This window comes from Microtus oregoni, unplaced genomic scaffold (assembly GCF_018167655.1).
Source record: "Microtus oregoni isolate MIOR12 unplaced genomic scaffold, Mior012 000004F_ref0000308, whole genome shotgun sequence".
Classification (NCBI taxonomy): Eukaryota; Metazoa; Chordata; class Mammalia; order Rodentia; family Cricetidae; genus Microtus; species Microtus oregoni.
This window is the reverse complement of record NW_024543063.1, coordinates 44,866,550-44,885,373: the sequence shown is the minus strand read 5'-3', so window position 1 is coordinate 44,885,373 and position 18,824 is coordinate 44,866,550. Positions and strand designations below refer to the sequence as shown.

Below are 18,824 nucleotides of genomic sequence, written 5' to 3'. Positions count from 1 at the left end.
GGCGCACACTTTTAATCCCAGCATTCGGGAGGCCGAGGCAGGGGGATCTCTAAATTCAAGGCCAGCCTGGTCTACAGAGCGAGTTCCAGGACAGCCAGAGCTACACAGAGAAACCCTGTCTCGGAAAAAAACAAATACAAAACATACAAAAAAGACTCCCTGGTCTCTCTGAGTATTTTAGTTTTGGAAGTTGGGGGAGTGTTAAGAACTCTTCCTGCAGTGTGGTGTTGGCTCATGCCTTTAATCCCAGCACTCGGGAGGCAGAGGCAGGAGGATCGAGGCTATCCTGGTCTACAAGAGCTACTTTCAGGACAGGCTTCAAAGCTACATTGAAACCCTGTCTTGAAAAACAAACAAACAAAAAAAAAACAGAAAACAAAGAAACAAACAAAGAGAACTCTTTTCCTTCAACAAGGTGGGGCTGAGAGAGCGGGAGCTGGCGACTCCAAGCGAACTCCATTTCCCAGGATACGCTGCGCTAAACGCGCAGACGCGTTAAAGAGCCGGCTCTGGGAGCGCCAGGCCGACGCAGGTATGTGGGTCCGCGGGGGTCTTCCAGTTCCGCTCTAGTTTCTGGCATCTTCCTGCGGGTCTTCTATATCTCTGCTGTCGCCCCCAGGGCTAGCTAGCTGCAGGAGACCTTTGTAGTGCAGCTTTCGCTTGCTCTAGGGGTTTTTTCTTTTTCTTTTTTCCTGTGGGAGTTCCGCGACTTGGGGACACCTGGCGCACACAGGGGCATTCCATTGAGCCCAGCGGTGGAGCTCCAGCGCTGCACTGATTTTGATTTGAGTCGTTTCCCTGCTTCAGTTTACCCCCGACTAGGTAGACATACTGTTTACATCCTGGTTTTACTCCCAGCCAACTTCTTTCTGTCTCTTGTTCTTCAGAAAGCCGCAGATCAGAGTCTTCCAGGGCCGGCCTGCGTGTCTCTCTCTCTCTCTCTCTCTCTCTCTCTCTCTCTCTCACACACACACACACACACACACACACACACACACACACACACACTCTGAGAGAGATTGATGTAACTTTTAAAGGTTTTTAAATGCTAAAATGTTCATAGTCCCTGACTATTCCCTAAGCTGAGCACAATAAACCTAGTATTGGAAAGTGGAGGCTTTAGGAGGATGGAAAGTTTGAGACCAGCTAGGCCTACAAAGTGAGCGCCTATTTAAAAAATGTGTACTTGTGTGTGTGTTTATGCCGTATTATTTTATTGTCTTTGGATATATGCACTGCACTATCCTATAATTTTGCTGAGGAATCCTAGCACTAGAAAAAAACAGAAACACAAACAAAAAACTTTGGCTAGGTGAGTGGGCACAAGCCTTTACAGTACACAGGAGACAGAAGCTGGAGGAAGGATCAGAAGTTTAAGGCCACCCTTGGCTACATAGTAAACTAGAGGCCAGTGCAGGATCCATAAGACCTGTTTTAACTAAAAAAAAAAAAAAAAGAAGCCCAACCCCCAAAACCTGGATTGGGCAAATGAAGTTCTTTTAAAAAAATGGGCAAAGTGTTGCAAGAATTAACTTTCTGTATTCTAAGATCACAAACCACATGTGACAGGGACATGTGACAGCTCAGGACTGTTTTTCTTACTGTGGCTGAGAGCAGGACCCTGCTAGCTCTACCTGACCTTAGGCTGCCTGCTTACCCTTTGAGCCCAGATTTCTTTATCTGCACAGTGTGATAAAGATCAACTATTAGGGCTGCGGAGAAACACTCCCTAAGTGTTAGTTGGGGTATTAAATACTCTCTGGGCTGATCCAGTGCTGGGGGAGGGGAGGGGAATACTTCTCAGCCTTGCTTGATTTCTTGAGGCTTTCCCTGCCCTCCCCCCACTTAGTATTCAGAGTTGTCTAGGTTTGCCTTTCTATCGCTGTGATAAAACTCTGCAACCTGGGGAGGAAAGGGAGGGTGTGTTTGTTGACAGCCATCCTTTAGGAAGGTCAGGGCAGGAACTCCTGGCGTTCTTTAATTGAGGTTCTTTCTTCCTAGTTGACTCTGTTCTATCTACTTGGCAGTAAAAACTAACCAGGAGTAGGGCCTTTGACCCAGAGACTATTTCAGAACCTTCATCACCCCCCCAAACAGGGCGAAGTCAAAACTCTTCCTTTGTCACCCCAGAAAGACCTGTCATCCACTTAGCCACTTGCAAGTGCCACTTTTTGTTTTGGGGACGGGGACATTTAAAGTCATGCTTTTTATTTTACAAGTCCAGTGAACAAAGTCACGGATAAGGAGGGGCTGGAGAGACTACTCAGTAGTTAAGAGCACTTGCTACTCTCTCCCCCCACCACCACAGTTTCTCTGGGTAGCCCTGGCTCTGTAGACCAGGCTGGCCTCGAACTCAGAGATCCGCCTGCTCCGCCTCGCCTCCTGAGTCCTGGGACTAAAGGAGTGTGCCACGACCTGCCATTGCTACTCCTGTAGAGGACCTAAGTTTGATTCCCAGCACACACATGGTGGCTCATAACCACCATAACTGTAACTCCAGTCCCAGAAGAACTGATACCCTCTCCTGACCTCCGAAGGCAGCAGACACGCACGTGGTACAATATGTACATGCAGGCAAAACACTCAGACACATACAAATGATAAAAGAAAAATGTAGCGGGAATCTATTCTTGTGTTAAAATTCATAAAACTGCCTACCAGAAAGAGTTAACTTTAAAAATATACTCCTACACTGCTGTTTCAGGAAGGCCTTCACCCTCCGTTTTGGCCGGAATGGAGCCCCCAAGGGGGGTTGATTGGACAGTCATTATCCTGACATGCCAGTACAAGGACAGTGTCCAGGTCTTCCAGAGAGGTAGGTGACATGCCCTCCCACCTTTACCTTAAACTAGAACTCTCTGACCCCCTGCTGCACAGGAAGCCTCGTAGACCTGGGTTAAAACATGGCTCCCTAGTCTTGGGATTTGCTACACATGTTACTTCAACAGCCTTTGGATTTTTTTTTTAAGGGATATTTTTAAAAGTTTATTTTATGTGTATTGGTGGTTTTCCTTGCATGTATGTGTGAGGGAGTCAGATCATAGAGTTACAGCCGGTTGTTAGCTGCCGTGTGGGTGCTGGGAGTTGAACCCAGGTCCTCTGGAAGTGTACTCGGCATTCTTAACCGGTGAGCTAGGTCTCCAGCCCAGGCCTTCAGTTTTCTTATCTGTAAAATGACGTTAACAGTACTTCCTCAAAGAGTTTGGGAAGAATCTAGCTATCTACTGTATGAAAAGCTAAGTACCAGTCTTGCGCAGGCCTTTTGGGTCCGGACAGGTGGGTGGTGATGGTGTGTGTCTCAGCATTTATTTTGATCGCAGAGCTGGAAATCCGGCAGAAGCGGGAGCAGATCCCTGCTGGGACACTGTTACTGGCTGTGGAGGACCCCCAGACTCGAGTAGGCAGTGGAGGAGCCACCCTCAACGCGCTGCTGGTGGCTGCGGAACACCTGAGTGCCCGTGCAGGCTTCACCGTGAGTGCTTCTGAGCTGTGGCCCCTCCAGCTGTGTTCCTGCTGGAACTCAGTGGTTCCTGTGACCTTCAGCTCTCCTAGTTTGTTCAGCATTTGGCTTTTGATTCCAGTGTGTAAGTTAGACAGACTCATCTCTGCCATGCCATCCAGGTCATGGCAAAAGGCAGGGCCGGTCTTTGGAGTGGTTTTAGAAAGAAGGAGCCAGAAGCTAGGCATGGTAACACTAGGAAGGCTGAGGCAGGAGGATCACCACAAGCTTAAGGCCAATGAAAACCTTGTCTCAAGCAGTTTAGAGCTAGTATCTCAGTATTCAATAGGGTGCTTTCTGGCTTTTCTTGGAAAAGTTCTAAGATCTTGCTGGGTATGGTGGCACATACCTGTAATCTCAGCGCTTGGGAGGCAGAGGCGGTGGATCTCTGAGTTGAAGGCCAAGGTAGTCTACAGTGAGTTCCTGCCAGCCAGGGTTACATAGTGAGACTTTGTCTCTAAAACAAAACAAAAACATTCATAGTTCTTACCACTTTATACTCTTGTTCCCATAAGGAACTGATGTGTGGCCTCCCTTTGAGGATGACAGGTGTCAGTGTTTCCTACACGCTCTGCCCCCTAGCTATTTTACTCGGTCACCTTGCTTGCACAGCAGAAAGGTGTGGAGGAGGACGGTGGCCCTAGGCATAACCATCTCTAGCAGTGGAGGTGGAATTGGCAAGGGGATGGAAACACTAGTTGCCACCAGAGCTGACACCCCCAGGCACTCATGTGGCCTCAAATTACTGCCTGTTGCCTCCCCTTCAAGTAAGTCAAGTATGTGCCAAGAGAATGGCTGCCTGTCAAGCTGTTCCTTAACAGTCTTTCTTAAAAATTGTATGTATGTATGTATTTATTTATTGAGACAGTGTCTCTCTATGTAGGCCTGGCTGTCTTGGAACTCACTATGTAGACCAGGCTGGTCTTGAACTTACAGAGATCTTCCCGTCTTTGCCTCTCGAGTGCCAGGATTAAAGGCATGTGCCACCATGCCTTGTGTGCTCATTGGTCTTGCTCTTGCCTTTTTTCCTTTTGATACCTGTATTGGAGTACCCACCCTGGGCAGGAGCGTATCATCCTTAGGTGCCATCTGCTCAAGGCCTCTGTCAACAGGGCTCTCCTGCTCTTGACAGGTGGTCACGTCTGATGTCCTGCACTCAGCCTGGATCCTCATCTTGCACATGGTGAGTGGAATCCAGGGTATGAGCTGTGCAGAGGGTTGGAATCTTGGTTCTAGAGATTGGAAGGGACTTTAGGGGTATTCTACCATTGTGTGTATGCAAGGTGTTCATTGTGTAAATCCAGAGGGCTCTGAAAGAACCGAAATGTTGGAAACTGGGAGCTGATTAGATACGATTTTAGACAAATTAAAAGGTTCATCTGGAGATGGAGAGAAGGCTCAGTGGGTAAGAACATTTCCTATATAACTGTAAAGACCCGAGTTCAAATCCCCAACACCCACATAAAAGCTGGGCATGGCTTTGTGTGCCTGTAATCCCAGAATTTGAACCCCTCTTTTGGCCTCCTGCATACAGAGAAGCAGGTGCGCACACGTATACATTCAAAAAAAAAAAAAAAAAGGTAGCTTCAAGTAGCCTTGTCTTGCTCCAAACTTACTGTTTGGAGCTGAGAACAGACTTGAACTTCGGATTCTCCACTTCTCAAGCATGGGATTACAGGCTGTGCCACCATGCACAGTTCATATGATGCCAGGACCTCATATGTGTCAGGCAAACACACCACCAAGTAAGTCACATCTCTGGTTTACTGAGCTTATGTTTCTTTGTTTGTTTTTGAGGCAGGGTCTCACTGTGTAGCTCTGGCTAACCTGGAGCTCACTATGTAGACCAGGCTAGCCCTCACACTCAGATCCACCTGCCTCTGCTTCTCAAGTGCTGGGATTGATGGCATGTGCCACCATGCCTGACCAGCTTATGTTTGTTAAAAGACAAAATTTAGAGAAAGGATGAACGGAAGCCTGTTGAGATGGCTCTGGGGGTAAAGGCGCCGTCTGTGAAGCCAAGACCCACCTAGTAGAAGCAGAGACGCGACTCCTTCTCTTCTTTGACCTCCTTTACCTGCCCTGTGGCACAAGTGTGTGCGTGCACACACACACACACACACCCACACTCAAAGCGAAACATACAAAAGCACTACTAATGGAAAAGCGATAGGCTATACCTCAGAATGAGGGCAGTACTTAGTGTTCCTGAGGGTATTTTTTTCCTTTTGTGGATATACGTTTTCTAATTTTGCACAGTAATCATGTTAATTTTAAAAATTCGAGCCGGGTGGTGGTGGTGCACGCCTTTAATCCCAGCACTCGGGAGGCAGAGGCAGGCGGATCTCTGTGAGTTCGAGACCAGCCTGGTCTACAAGAGCTAGCTCCAGGACAGGCTCCAAAGCCACAGAGAAACCCTGTCTCGAAAAACCAAAAAAAAAAAAAATTCGAAGAAGCACCATCAATATAACATTTTTTTTAAAGCCTCCTCTACTTAATGCCTCCCACCCTTGTTCAGTGTTCTGGCTGAGGTGTTTGGTTCTCTGTGTCAAGGACTCCCTCTTATGAGCTTCTGCTTCCCCATAGGGCCGAGACTTCCCCTTTGATGACTGTGGCAGGGCTTTCACTTGCCTCCCTGTGGAGAATCCGCAGGCACCTGTGGAGGCCTTGGTATGCAACCTGGACTGCCTGTTGGAGATCATGACCCACCGGGTAAGGCCAGGTAGTTGACAAGGGTGCCCCATCCCAGATAGAACCAGTTTGCACATTCTGAGCCATCAGTGAGGAGGGTTTGTGTGGCTCACATGAGGAAGGAACCCCAGAAAGAATGGTGTGCAGTGTGCACAGCTAGAGCTTCAAGCGGTTAGTTTGGGGGCCAGGTGTGGCGACGCACGCCTTTGATCCCAGCACTCAGGAGCAGAGTCACTTGGATCTCTGAGTTCCAGTCAGGCCTACATCATGAGACCCCGTCCCCCCAAAACAAACAAGAAGTACAGCTTGAGGCTGAGAGGGAAGGGGTCAACACTGACATGATGGCGCTTGAGAGGTCCTTCAGCAGCAGACTGCTCTCAGATTAGGTGGTTGGGAGAGCACACAGAACAAGCCAACACAGGGGTGAGAGTAGAGGCAGGGCTGGGCCAGGCCCCTAGTTAAGTTTTCTCTTTTTTCTCTCTTTCCCCTGGCTCGCTGCAGCTGGGCCCAGGTTCCCCACCAGGCGTGTGGGTCTGCAGCACCGACATGCTTCTGTCCGTCCCTCCAAACCCCGGTGAGCCTGGGACGGCCTGGGACCACCTTCCCTCTCCACACCTAAGGCTGGCCCTTCATCTGTAACCCACCCTATGTCAGCAGCCTATTCATAAAGGAAGCATAGGCCAGACCAAGGGACCAGCATCGCTCTGTTGAGCCTCAGTCTGCCCATCTGTAGACTTGGTAGCTGGCTGTGGTGTCTCATGCCTGTTACTCTAGCTCCTCAGGAGGGCGAGGAAGAAAGATGGCTGCAGGTTCAAGCTATAGGGAGTTCTCGAACAATTTACTCATACCCCACCAGGAAAAAAAAAAACACCCAAATAGGAATGGGCAGAACCACCTTACCCCTTTGGCCCACAGTTCTTTCTAGAAGAGCTTTAGGGGAGGAGGGATTGCCATTTTCCCAGAGGAATGTCCACTTGGCCCTGGAAACTCTGTTTCCCGTTTCGAGCTACCCAGATGCCCCATCTCTGGGCCCTTGCTTCCTCACGCCTGGGGCTCCCCACCTTGCAACCCTGATTGTGCCATCCCACAGGGATCAATTGGGATGGCTTCCGGGGAACCAGAGTGATCGCCTTTCCTGGGAGCCTGACCTACGCTTTCAACCACGGTGTCTACCTCACTGACTCGCAGGTACTATTCCTGGGGACAGCTGAACTGCCCTGGGACAGGGGTGCTTTTCCAGACCTGGACTCTGGAACCCATTGTCCTCCAGCCTGAGAAGTTTTACATCTCTGGTGCTCACAGCCTCTGCGTGTCAGGCTGTGTTCAGGCGCTGCGGCTGTGACAGCCATTAAAGCCCACCCTTAACCTTGCATAGGTATAAGTCTGCGCACTGTGGTCCCACAAACATACTGGTTCCCGGCAGACTTGCGTCTTCTCACGTGGAGACCGTCTGCTGACACTCACAGCTGTGCCCACTTTCTGGCTCCCATCCCGTGCTCCTGTCCGTAATTCTGTTCCTCCCCTCTCCACAGGGCTTTGTTTTGGACATTTTCTACCAGGGCACCAAGGTGGAGCTACAGCGGTGTGTCAGGCCTGACGGGCTGGTACCCCTGGTATGGTTGCTGAGCTTGGGATGAAAGAATCTTGGGGACTTTTTGGAATGGGGGAGGCAGCTTCCCTTTCTTTCTGGGGAAAAGCCCCACTCTTAGTAGATGATTCCAGGCCAAGCTAGAACCAGAGCTAAAGAGACATTCAGGAGGCAGATGGAGCCAGAGTCTAGGAAGCAGGTGGACTCGGAAGTTCAGTGTCTCATTCTGTGCCAGAAAGCTACCAAAGTTAAGGAACGCAGTAGAAAGAGATATGGAAGCAGGCCAGGATGGACGTGAGTGGGAGTATTGGGAAAGGGTGTGGGACTGGGATTGGCAGGAGGGGGTTCTGTGCTGTGTGTGTACCGTGTGTGTGTTGGTGGGAGCTGCCCAGACCTGGAATCTGGGAGCTAGATGGTCCAAAACGTCCATGCCTGTTATAGTACCCGGTCTGGTGGCTTACTGTATGTGTCTTCCTCCTGCCTGAGCTTGGCTTCCGGGTTCCCCCACTCAAGCCTTGTGGGTCCCTCCAGGTCTCTGGGGTTGTCTTCTTCTCTGTGGAGACGGCTGAACACCTCCTGGCTACCCATGTGAGCCCGCCTCTGGATGCCTGCACCTATATGGGCTTGGACTCTGGAGCCCAGCCTGTGCAGGTGACTGGAAAAAGGCAACTGGGGTCACCTGGCTGGGGGTGCGATGCTGTGTGACCTTTCTGGGCCAGCATCTCTGCAAATAGGATTCCCCCAGCCTTGGGGTTGTGGGGTCCAGTTGCCGCCTTGCCAATGGTTTAACTGTGCTTCTTATCCTTACTCAGCTGTCTCTGTTTTTCGACATCCTGCTCTGCATGGCTCAAAATGTGACCAGGGAGAACTTCCTGGCTGGGCGGCCCCCAGAGATGGGGCAAGGTGACACAGACGTAGCAGGTTACCTGAAGGGAGCCCGAGCCCAGCTGTGGAGGGAACTTCGCGGTCAGCCCCTTACGATGGGTGAGTAGTGCTTTTGTTTGTTTGTTTGTTTATTTATTTATTTATTTATTTATTTATTTGAGACAGAGCTGTATAACAGCTCTGGCTGTCTTGGAACTAGCTCTGTGAACCAAGCTAGCCTCAAACTCACAGAGATCCACCTGCCTCTGCCTCTCAAGTGCTGGGATTAAAGGTGTGCGCCACCATCGCCTGGTCCGCTTGTTTGTTTTATTTTTTGGGATAGCATTTCTCTGTGTAGCTCTAGCTGTCCCAGAATTCATTCTGTAGACCAGGCTGGCCTCAAACTCATAGAGACCAGCCTGCCTCTGCCTTCCGAGTGCATGGGCCACCACGTCCACAGGATGAGTGTTTCTTATTGCCCCTCTGGGTGGAGAGAAGGCTACCTCCTGTACTGTGGGATAGGCAGGCCAGCCCATGATCCTGACAGTTATGCTCTCCCCATCCATAGCTCTCCTGCCAAGCTACTTCCGTTTCCTGTCTTCGTCTTTTCTCTTGCTTTGGCTCCTTTTCCCGGTGTGTCCACCTGCTATCTATGGACTCTGAGCCTCAGCTTTATCATTGGTCCCAAGTAGCTCACCCCCACGCCTGCTTTTCTGGTGCCTGGTGGCAGCCCCCTGACCTTGTACTGGAGCGGCAGCAGGACAGGGTTGGAATCAGTGCTTTTGAAAAGGATTTATTTTTTAATTTAAAAAGTTATATGTATGCTTGTGTTGGTATGCACTGTGGGTGCTGGTGCCCTCAGAGGCCAGAGAGAGCATTGGATCTCCTGAAGCTGGAGTTACAGGTGCTTGTGAGTGCTGGGAATTGAACTCTAGTCCTCTGCAAGGGCAGTATGTGTCATAACATCCAAGCCATCTCTCGAGCCCCCTGAGGTCCACACTTGTGTCTTTACAGTGTATATCCCTGATGGGGGCTACAGCTATATGACTGCTGATGCCAGTGAGTTCCTGCACAGCCTCACAATGCCGGGGGTTGCTGTGGCCCAGATCGTCCACTCCCAGGTGGAGGTGAGATCTGTCTGCCCCTTAACAGGTGCCTGCTGGGTACTTGAGGTCAGGTGAGATGTGGGCTCCAGAGAAAGAAATATCCTGTGTTTGGAACAGTTTACCTATGAGTTAAGGTATTAGCTCTATTTCAATTCATTATTAACTATCTTTTTTAAAGATATAATCTCATGTAGCCAGGCTGACCTCAAACTTGGCATGTCTCCAAGGATGACCTTGAATTGCTCCCCACTCCAGACGGGGTTTCTCTGTGCAGTCCTGACTGTCCTGGAACTGGCCTTGAACTCACAGAGATCCGCCTGCCTCTGCTGAGATTAAAGGTGTGAGCCACCACAGTAAGATGTCCTAGAGGCAGTAGAGGCTCAGAGATGTTGAGGCACTTATCCAAGGCCACAGAGCCAGGGAGCTGCTAGGGAAGGCGTTTCCGCGGGGTCTCTGTGGACACAGACACCTGTGGGTCTGGTCAGTGCCGTGATGCTGGGGGCCAGGGCAGACGGGAGTTCAGAGGTCACTCTTGGGACAGGAGTAGCTGGATAGATGGAATGGGACACGTTCTTTGGCTTAGGCTGGGACAGGGCTAGAGGGCATCTGGCTGGTTGGAGTTCCTGGAGCGCAGCGGGTCTTATTCTTCCCATCCAGATCTTGGTTTCCAAGGGAGAATGAAGGTAACCCCTGGCCTTCAGCTTTCCTGATTTTCTTCTCTGGCTTCACAGAAGCCAGAGCTGCTAGAGGCCTCCTGCTCTGTGGTCAGCTGTCTGCTGGAGGGTCCTGTCCACCTGGGGCCTCGGAGTGTCCTACAGCACTGCCACCTGAGGGTGAGGCCTGACAGCGTGGGCAGGGGGAAGCAGGCGGGCGTGCCACTGCTCAGCATTCGCCTGGACGCCCCACCTACCTGTTTCCCACCTCAAGACGCCTGCTCCCCCTTCCTCTCAGGGCCCCGTTCATATAGGCGCTGGCTGCTTTGTGAGTGGCCTGGATACCGCCCACTCCAAGGCACTGCATGGCCTGGAGCTCCATGACCTCATCCTGCAGGGACACCATGTGCGGCTGCATGGCTCCCTGAGCCGAGTCTTTACACTCGTTGGCCGTCTGGACAGCTGGGAAGTAGGCATCTACCTCATGTTCCTTTGCCTCCATCCTCAGACTTTTGGGAGCCCTTAGGGTTTGACTCTATCCTATCACAAGGGTCTCTGAACACTGGCCATTGGGATAGACTGGGCAGGGGGGTGTGGCCAGATGTCTCAATAGACCTTAAAGAATTTTATCCCCATTTTAGAGGCTGGTGATTGAGGTTTAAAGGCGGTAGCTTGGGCCCCATAGTCAGTAATGTCCCCCATAAGTAAAACTCAGGATTCTGCTCTAAATCCTAGGCATTTGGGTGGAAGTGTTGAAGTAGTCTAAAGGAGCCTGTTCTTGTGTGTATGTATCTCTCTCTTCCAGTCCCTTTTGGAGCATCTGTTCCCCAGCCTCTGGCCTGGTATCCCCTATTCCCTTTCAAAGGTCCCTGCATTCCTGACTGCTTCTTCCTCTTCCCCCAGAGACAGGGGGCAGGCATGTATCTCAACATGTCCTGGAATGAGTTCTTCAAGAAGACAGGCATCCGGTAAGTAAGCTGGATGCTCCCACCAGGCCTCTGTGCGCCTTGGCCGCCCCTGTGGCTGTTTCTTTGAAGCTTGTGCCTGAGCAGCCCTGTCCGGTCCTCTTAGCACCCTGCTGGCCTAGTACAGTTTGGAGAAGCTGGGTTCTCTCCAGTACTTCCCGCCGTGCAGCTCTCATTCCCTGGTTGTGCTGTATTTAGACTTTGGTTTTCTTTATTCAGTATCTTAAGCAAGGTGATAAAGCAGCATAGCCTCCCTCCCTTTGTAATACACTACTGCCTCCCATGGGGGAGTATGTCCCATCCCCATGAGTTGACAGACAGCCCAGGGCTTGGGAAGGAGTCAGGAGCCTTTGTTTCCTTCCCATTAATGCACCTCTTTGCACCCCAGAGACTGGGACCTGTGGGACCCAGACACGCCCCCCTCAGATCGAGGCCTTCTCAGTGCTCGCCTCTTCCCTGTGCTCCACCCCATGAGGGCCCTGGGACCCCAGGACGTGCTGTGGATGCTGTATCCCCAGGAGGACAGAGGTGAAGCCCTGCGGGCCTGGCGAGCCTCTTGGCGCCTGTCCTGGGAGCAGCTGCAGCCTTGCCTGGACCGGGCTGCCACACTGGCCTCCCGTCGGGATCTGTTCTTCTGCCAGGCCTTGCAGAAGGCACGGCATGTGCTAGAGGCTCGGCAGGACCTCTGCCTGCGCCCACTGATCCGGGCTGCTGTTGGCGAAGGTTGCTCTGGACCCCTGCTGGCCACGCTGGACAAGGGTGAGTGTGCTAAGGAGTCCCAACTATGATCTCCTGCCCTGCCTGCCCTTTAGGCCATCAGTTGAAAGGACAAAGGAGCCATGCAATTCTGAAAGAAAAGAGGTAACTGAGCTTGGTTTTTAGAAAGCTTTGTCCTTGTTAGTAAGGTTTTTAGTGGGAGATGGAGGCCTGGTTGCTAAGCCTCTGGGTCCTCACGGCATCCACAGGCCTGTGTGTTCGGTGCTGAGTGCCAGGACGGGGGTGCAGAGCTCCAGCAGGGACCCGACATATGGGCAGCTCTCCCACACTGTACATGGACCATATGGCCTGGTGGCTAAGATTCTTAACCTTAGAGAAAGTGCCTCATTAGTGGCCCTGAGAAGATTGGATCCTTGTCCCTGTTTAAGTTACTCACCTATAGCCACACAGCCAATTGAGACTAAGACTTGAACCCATGTGGTCTGACCCCTGAACTCTTTCAAAATTATTTATTTAAACCAGGTAGTAGTGGTACACGCCTGTAATCCCAGCACTTGGAGGCAGAGGCAGGTGGATTTATCAGTGAATTCCAGGCCAGCCTGGTCTACAGAATGAGTTCCAGGACTGTCAGGGCTACACAGAGAAACCATTTTTTTTTAATATTTATTTATTATGTATGTATTCAATATTCTTTCTGTGGGTATGCCTGAAGGCCAGAAGAGGGCAGCAGACCTCATTACAGATGGTTGTGAGCCACCATGTGGGTTGCTGGGAATTGAACTCAGGACCTTTGGAAGAGCAGGCAATGCTCTTAACCGCTGAGCCATCTCTCCAGCCCCCGAGAAACCATTTTTTTTTTAATTTATTTTGTGTGTGTGTGTGTGCATATGTGTGCATGTCTGTTAGAGGACACATGTGGTCTCCTTTTAGCATGTGGGTGCCAGGGGTTGAATTCAGGTCGTCAGGTCTGGCAGCAAGTGCATTTATCCCAAACTTCTTCACCAACCCATGCCTGAACTCTTAACCATTCTGCTGGCTGAGGCAGCAGCGGAGGATACATTTGGGCTGGAGTAGGACGCACTCACAGGCAGGGGGCACATCTTGACAAAAGCTGGTAGGAATGAGGAGTCTGGAGTAACTGGGAACTGTCAAGACTGGGAACAGAAGGCCAGCAGCCTTCTCTTCCGAAACCCCTAACTCCTGGTCCCTCAGTCGCAGCTGAAGCAGAAGATCCTGGTGTGGCAGCCCGGGCTCTGGCTTGTGTGGCCGATGTCCTGGGCTGCATGGCAGAGGGCAGAGGAGGTTTGCGCAGTGGGCCGGCTGCCAACCCTGAGTGGATTCAGCCTTTCTCGTACTTGGAATGTGGAGACCTGGTGAGGGGTGTGGAGGCACTTGCCCAGGAAAGAGAAAAGTGGCTGAGCAGGTGGGTGTTACTCAGTTGGAACCCACTGAGAAGCCATCTGGGGCAGGATCTCCTGATGGTGGAAACTCAGAGAGCGGGCGTTCAGATTGACCAAGACAGGCTGTCTGCCCCCAGCTTGCAGCTCCATGCAACCGGCTGTCTCCCCTCCTGTCAGGCCTGCCTTGCTGGTTCGAGCTGCCCGCCATTATGAGGGAGCTGAGCAGATCCTGATCCGCCAGGCTGTGATGACAGCCCAGCACTTTGTATCCACCCAGCCAGTGGCGCTGCCAGCTCCTGGGCAGTGGGTGGTGGCTGAGTGCCCTGCCCGTGTGGATTTCTCTGGTGAGTCCCTTGGGTGAGGTATTGGTAATTTCCTCAGAGCCAGGCTTGCAGGCTCTTGTGACCTTGTTGAACCAGGTGGATGGAGTGACACACCACCCATTGCCTATGAGCTTGGCGGAGCAGTGTTGGGCCTGGCTGTGCGGGTGGATGGCCGCCGGCCCATTGGGGCCAAGGCTCGTCGTATCTTGGAACCTGAGCTGTGGCTGGCAGCGGGGCCTCGACAGGAAGAGATGACCATGAAGATAGTGTGCCGGAGCCTGAATGACCTGCAGGATTACTGCCAGCCTCACGCCCCAGGTCAGGACCGCTAAGACATGGTCAAATAGGAATGGCAGTCACAGCCAGCTGGGGTGGGGGCAGAACTTGGAGATCCATCCACAGAGGACTGCAGACTATTGGGGACCTCACCTTAGGGCTAGCCAGGATGTTTGAGGACCCCTGAAAGACTAGAAGGGGCTAGCAGTCATCCTTTTTAGGTACAAACTGGCACAGAACAAAGTGACACATTTGCCTGTGGTAAGAGAGCCTAAATGTCCCTTTATGGTTTGACCAGAGGAGCTCCATCTTGGGCTGAGAAATCGCAGTGAGGTGGGCTAATTCCTTCCTTTGTGCTCATCCCTCAGGGGCCCTTCTGAAGGCAGCCTTTATCTGTGCTGGTATTGTGCATGTCCACTCAGACATCCCTCTGTGTGAACAGCTGTTACACTCCTTTAATGGTGGCTTTGAGCTGCACACCTGGTCAGAGCTGCCCCATGGCTCCGGTCTTGGTGAGTAAGCCCTGGGCCTCTGTGGTCTATCTTTTTTGTCTCAACTCCTCAGTCTTGCTTATGGTCACGATCCCTGGCCTCTGTGCAGCAGAAAGAGGGGTGGTGTGGAGCTGAGCAGAAGTGGTTCATGACTGGCGCCCTCCTCTGTGTTTTGCAGGCACTAGCAGCATCCTGGCAGGGGCTGCCCTGGCTGCTTTGCAGCGGGCTGCAGGGCAGGCAGTGGGCACAGAGGCCTTGATCCATGCAGTATTGCACCTGGAGCAGGTGCTCACCACAGGTACAAAGTGGACTAGGGTGGTGGAGAATTCCAACGTTGTCCATAGACCCTGTAGGGCAGGCTCCCTAGATTTACCAGTAGCCACATAACTGTTACTCTTTAAAATGGTCAGTTTCCTTATCACTTTGATTTCTGATGCTTTTCAACTTGAAATGTTTTTATCTCAAAGGAGTTAATGTCCCATGAATGCCTACTTGAGGGCTCCTTTCGATTTTTGTGTACGAGTGTTTTGGTTGCATGTATGTAAGTGCACCTTGTCTGAGGCCCATGGAGTGCCCAAGAGGGTGCTGGATTGCTTAGAGCAGGAGCTAACAGATGGTAATGATTGAACCCCGGTACTCTGAAAGTAGATGCTCTTAGCTGCCGAGCCATCTCTCCAGGCCCAATTGCACCTTTCTTTCATTATTGGGTACCTGCGGTGCCATATGGTCTTCATGACTACCCCACTCCAGGCTGTCCTTCAGAATCTGTGGGGCAGATCTGGGTTTGGAAGATGGACCTTCAGTCTCCTTTCTGGCAAGTTGGTGCTCTCTTGTGCTATGAACATTTGGGCCCACTGCTCCCTTGTGAGGGTCCAGCTAAGACTAAGCTCTGAGATGTTCTTGGCACCAGACTTCTCCTCCTGGCCATTATGGCACTTGGAAGCTAAGCATAATGTAAAGCAGTGCACATCTGTCTGGGTCTAGATCCTAGACTGTTCTGGTTACCCAAGGGTCTCATTTCTGGTAAAATTTGAAGAAAACTGCCTCAAAAATGTATGGGGTCCTCTCCAATTCCTCTGTAGCCCTACTTTTGTACTGACTCACACCCCACAACAGGCAGTCATTAGCAAAAGACTTCCATCCGGGAGCTTTCAGTTTCCTTTTGAGGTGTGCCATTCAGGTTCATTTGGTCAACTGACATTTATCGATAATCTACTCTATTGGGGCCTGGGGATAAAATGAGCAAAAACATGTTCTTTTGAGAAAGTCGTGGGATATAAGGGACCTAGACACTACATCAGTAGCCACTGGGGTGACTTTATGTGTATGAGTGGTTTGTCTGTGTATATGTCTGCACATTACACGCAGAGGTCAGAAGAGGGTGTTCAATTGCCCCTGGGACTTGAGTTGTTAGCCATATGTGGGCATTGGAAATTGAACCTGGGTCTTCTGGAAAAGATCTCTCTAGCCCTCGTCTTTTTTAGATTTTTATTTTATTTTATTTATTTATTTTTTTTTTTGATTTTTCGAGACAGGGTTTCTCCGTAGCTTTTGGTTCCTGTCCTGGAACTAGCTCTTGTAGACCAGGCTGGCCTCCAACTCACAGAGATCCGCCTGCCTCTGCCTCCCGAGTGCTGGGATTAAAGGCGTGCACCACCACCGCCCGGCTTTTTTAGATTTTTAAAAAGACATTTTATTTTACTTTGTGTGGGTTATGTGTACTTGTGGGTACCTACAGAAACTGTAAGGTATAGCCGGGTGGTGGTGGCGCACGCCTTTAATCCCAGCACTCGGGAGGCAGAGGCAGGCAGATCTCTGTGAGTTCGAGACCAGCCTGGTCTACAAGAGCTAGTTCCAGGACAGGCTCCAAAACCACAGAGAAACCCTGTCTCGAAAAAAACCAAAAAAAAAAAAAAAAAAAAAAGAAAGAAAGAAAGAAAAAAAAAAAGAAACTGTAAGGTATTTAATCCCCTGTGCTATTGCAGGTGGTTGTGAGCTGCCAGATATGGGTGCTGGAAACCAGATTCTGCTCCTCAGAAAGAGCAGTAAGCACCTTTAACTGCGGAGCCCTCTTTTTGCCCCATGTACTTATTTTCAAACCCTCTTAGAAGACACATTGTGGGGCACTGGCAGATTACATGGAAGTCCTATCTTCTGACGTGCCTTATTCCTGCTCTAATGACATTAGATATGCAACAAAGCTTGGGTCTTGACTGCAGCCCCTTTCCCTTTCTGACTGGCCTGCTGTCGTGGCTCAGAGTCTCAGCTAGAGTTGGGACAAGATGTCTTCCCATTCTAGGGTCATAAAACTAGGCTGGGTGGGGTTGGACCACGGAGGCTCCAACAGTGACAGGATTTGGGGCTTACAGGAGGTGGCTGGCAGGACCAAGTGAGTGGTCTAATGCCTGGCATCAAGGTGGGGCGCTCCAGGGCCCAACTGCCCCTAAAGGTGGAGGTGGAGGAAATCATTGTGCCTGAGGGCTTTGTCCAGAAGATCAATGACCACCTGCTCCTGGTGTATACTGGCAAGACCCGCCTGGCACGGAATCTGCTGCAGGTGAGCTCAGCCCCTAAGTTAGGAAGGCACTTTGGGCTTGGCTAGACCCGTTCTCACTGCACCTTCCATGCCCGCCCCACAGGATGTGTTGAGGAACTGGTATGCTCGGGTGCCTGCTGTGGTACAGAACGCCCGCAGACTGGTGCGACAGACTGAGAAATGTGCCGACGCTTTCCGCCAAGGTGAGGTGTTTATCCACCCAGTTACTTTTGTTTCAGGCCTGACACAACTCCACATATTAGGTCTTTGGGGACCTCCTATTTCTCCTTGTGGGAGCCCTATCAGCATAAAACTTCTCTCACGGGAAAGGCCCTCTGACCCCACTTACTAGGAAACACAGCAAGAAGCTCTGCCTTGCCTGCATTGCAGGGCAGTGAGAACTGACAGAGCCCCAAGGGTAAGGCTGAGAACAGACTGGGCTGGGCACCATGCTAATTGCTTTGTGCATATCAGGCCTAAAAGCTGTGCAGTTGGTCCTATACTGGTGAAGAAGTGCCTTTTGACACTCTCTTCTCTCTACAAAAGAATATCAACTGACATCTTGGCCCAGGCAAACCATCCCCTCTCTCCCAACCCCAGGAAACTTGCCTCTGTTGGGCCAGTACCTGACCTCATATTGGGAACAGAAGAAGCTTATGGCCCCAGGCTGTGAGCCGCTGGCTGTGCAGCGAATGATGGATGTCCTGGCCCCTCATGTATATGGCCAAAGCCTGGCAGGGGCAGGCGGTGGGGGCTTTCTCTATCTGCTGACCAAGGAACCACGGCAGAAAGAGGCTCTGGAAGCTGTGCTGGCCAAAGCTGAGGTATGTGTTGCTGTCAGGGTTGGAAGTTGGTTGGGGTGAAATACCCCACTGTGATCTACCAACTACACCAGCCCAGCCTCCAAAAGGCCTGGGAGTTGATTAAAGCCCTCAACACCTTCTGTCCTATCCAGGGCCTCGGTAACTACAGTGTCCACCTGGTGGAAGTGGACACTCAGGGCCTGAGCCTGCAGTTGCTAGGAAGTGACACCCATCTTTGTGAGGCTGGGCCCTCTGAAGCAGGCAACACCTAGAGGTAGAGCTGCATTTCCCTTCAGTGGAGTTCATCCCTACCTCTTCAAGGCTGCTGATAAGGAAGCAAGACAGGCAGAAGAGGCAGTGCGTGCAAACAGGACTGTACCTCATAGCTGGCAGTGGCTAAGACTTGGTCTCTACTCCATCTGGATTAAGGAAAGTCTTAACAGTAGTGTCTCATGTGGACTTTACAAATTCCATGGCCCACTACAGGCCTACTAGAGCCTTGGAAGGGATGACAATCAGACCAACCCTGATGATACACTTTTAAGACATTCCATTACCATGTTCAACTTTGATCCTCAGCCCTCCGCTGGGGGGACAGAGGGATAGAGGTCTATTCCCAGGTCTGTGGCAGTGAACCAGCGCAGTCTACAGAAAGTTTTTGATAACCTAAGCCTTTTCAAGCAACACTCCAGACAGTGCCAAGGTAATCTAGTGGCCATGGGTTCTCAACACTTACATTCTTGGAATAAATTTTAATTTTCAAGGTTGTCTTCAAAAAGTTCTTTCTTGTTCTTGCTGGGAGTAATTCCCACTTCTGGCACTGTGGGGCGCTGCCCCTGAATTGATCCAGCTCCTGGTGCTGATAGCACAAGAAAGGGTTGAAGTCCAGGACTGGATGAAGGTTCTCACTGT

At 51.1% G+C, this 18,824-nt stretch overlaps 1 protein-coding gene across 1 annotated transcript; it reads left to right on the top strand.

Annotated features, from left to right (window-relative positions):
• The first annotated feature begins 508 nt into the window (after positions 1-508).
• Positions 509-18,690, top strand: Fcsk (fucose kinase). Its single transcript, XM_041650364.1, has 24 exons — positions 509-532; positions 2,705-2,815; positions 3,321-3,472; positions 4,632-4,682; positions 6,086-6,211; positions 6,692-6,764; positions 7,281-7,378; positions 7,723-7,803; positions 8,310-8,429; positions 8,591-8,762; positions 9,657-9,769; positions 10,480-10,581; positions 10,700-10,870; positions 11,305-11,369; positions 11,755-12,125; positions 13,296-13,506; positions 13,661-13,827; positions 13,903-14,124; positions 14,451-14,594; positions 14,752-14,871; positions 16,943-17,130; positions 17,213-17,312; positions 17,710-17,933; positions 18,065-18,690. The coding sequence occupies exons 2-24, from the start codon at positions 2,734-2,736 to the stop codon at positions 18,182-18,184; spliced, it is 3,273 nt and encodes a 1,090-aa protein (XP_041506298.1). The 5' UTR covers positions 509-532; positions 2,705-2,733; the 3' UTR covers positions 18,185-18,690.
• The last annotated feature ends 134 nt before the right edge of the window (positions 18,691-18,824 follow it).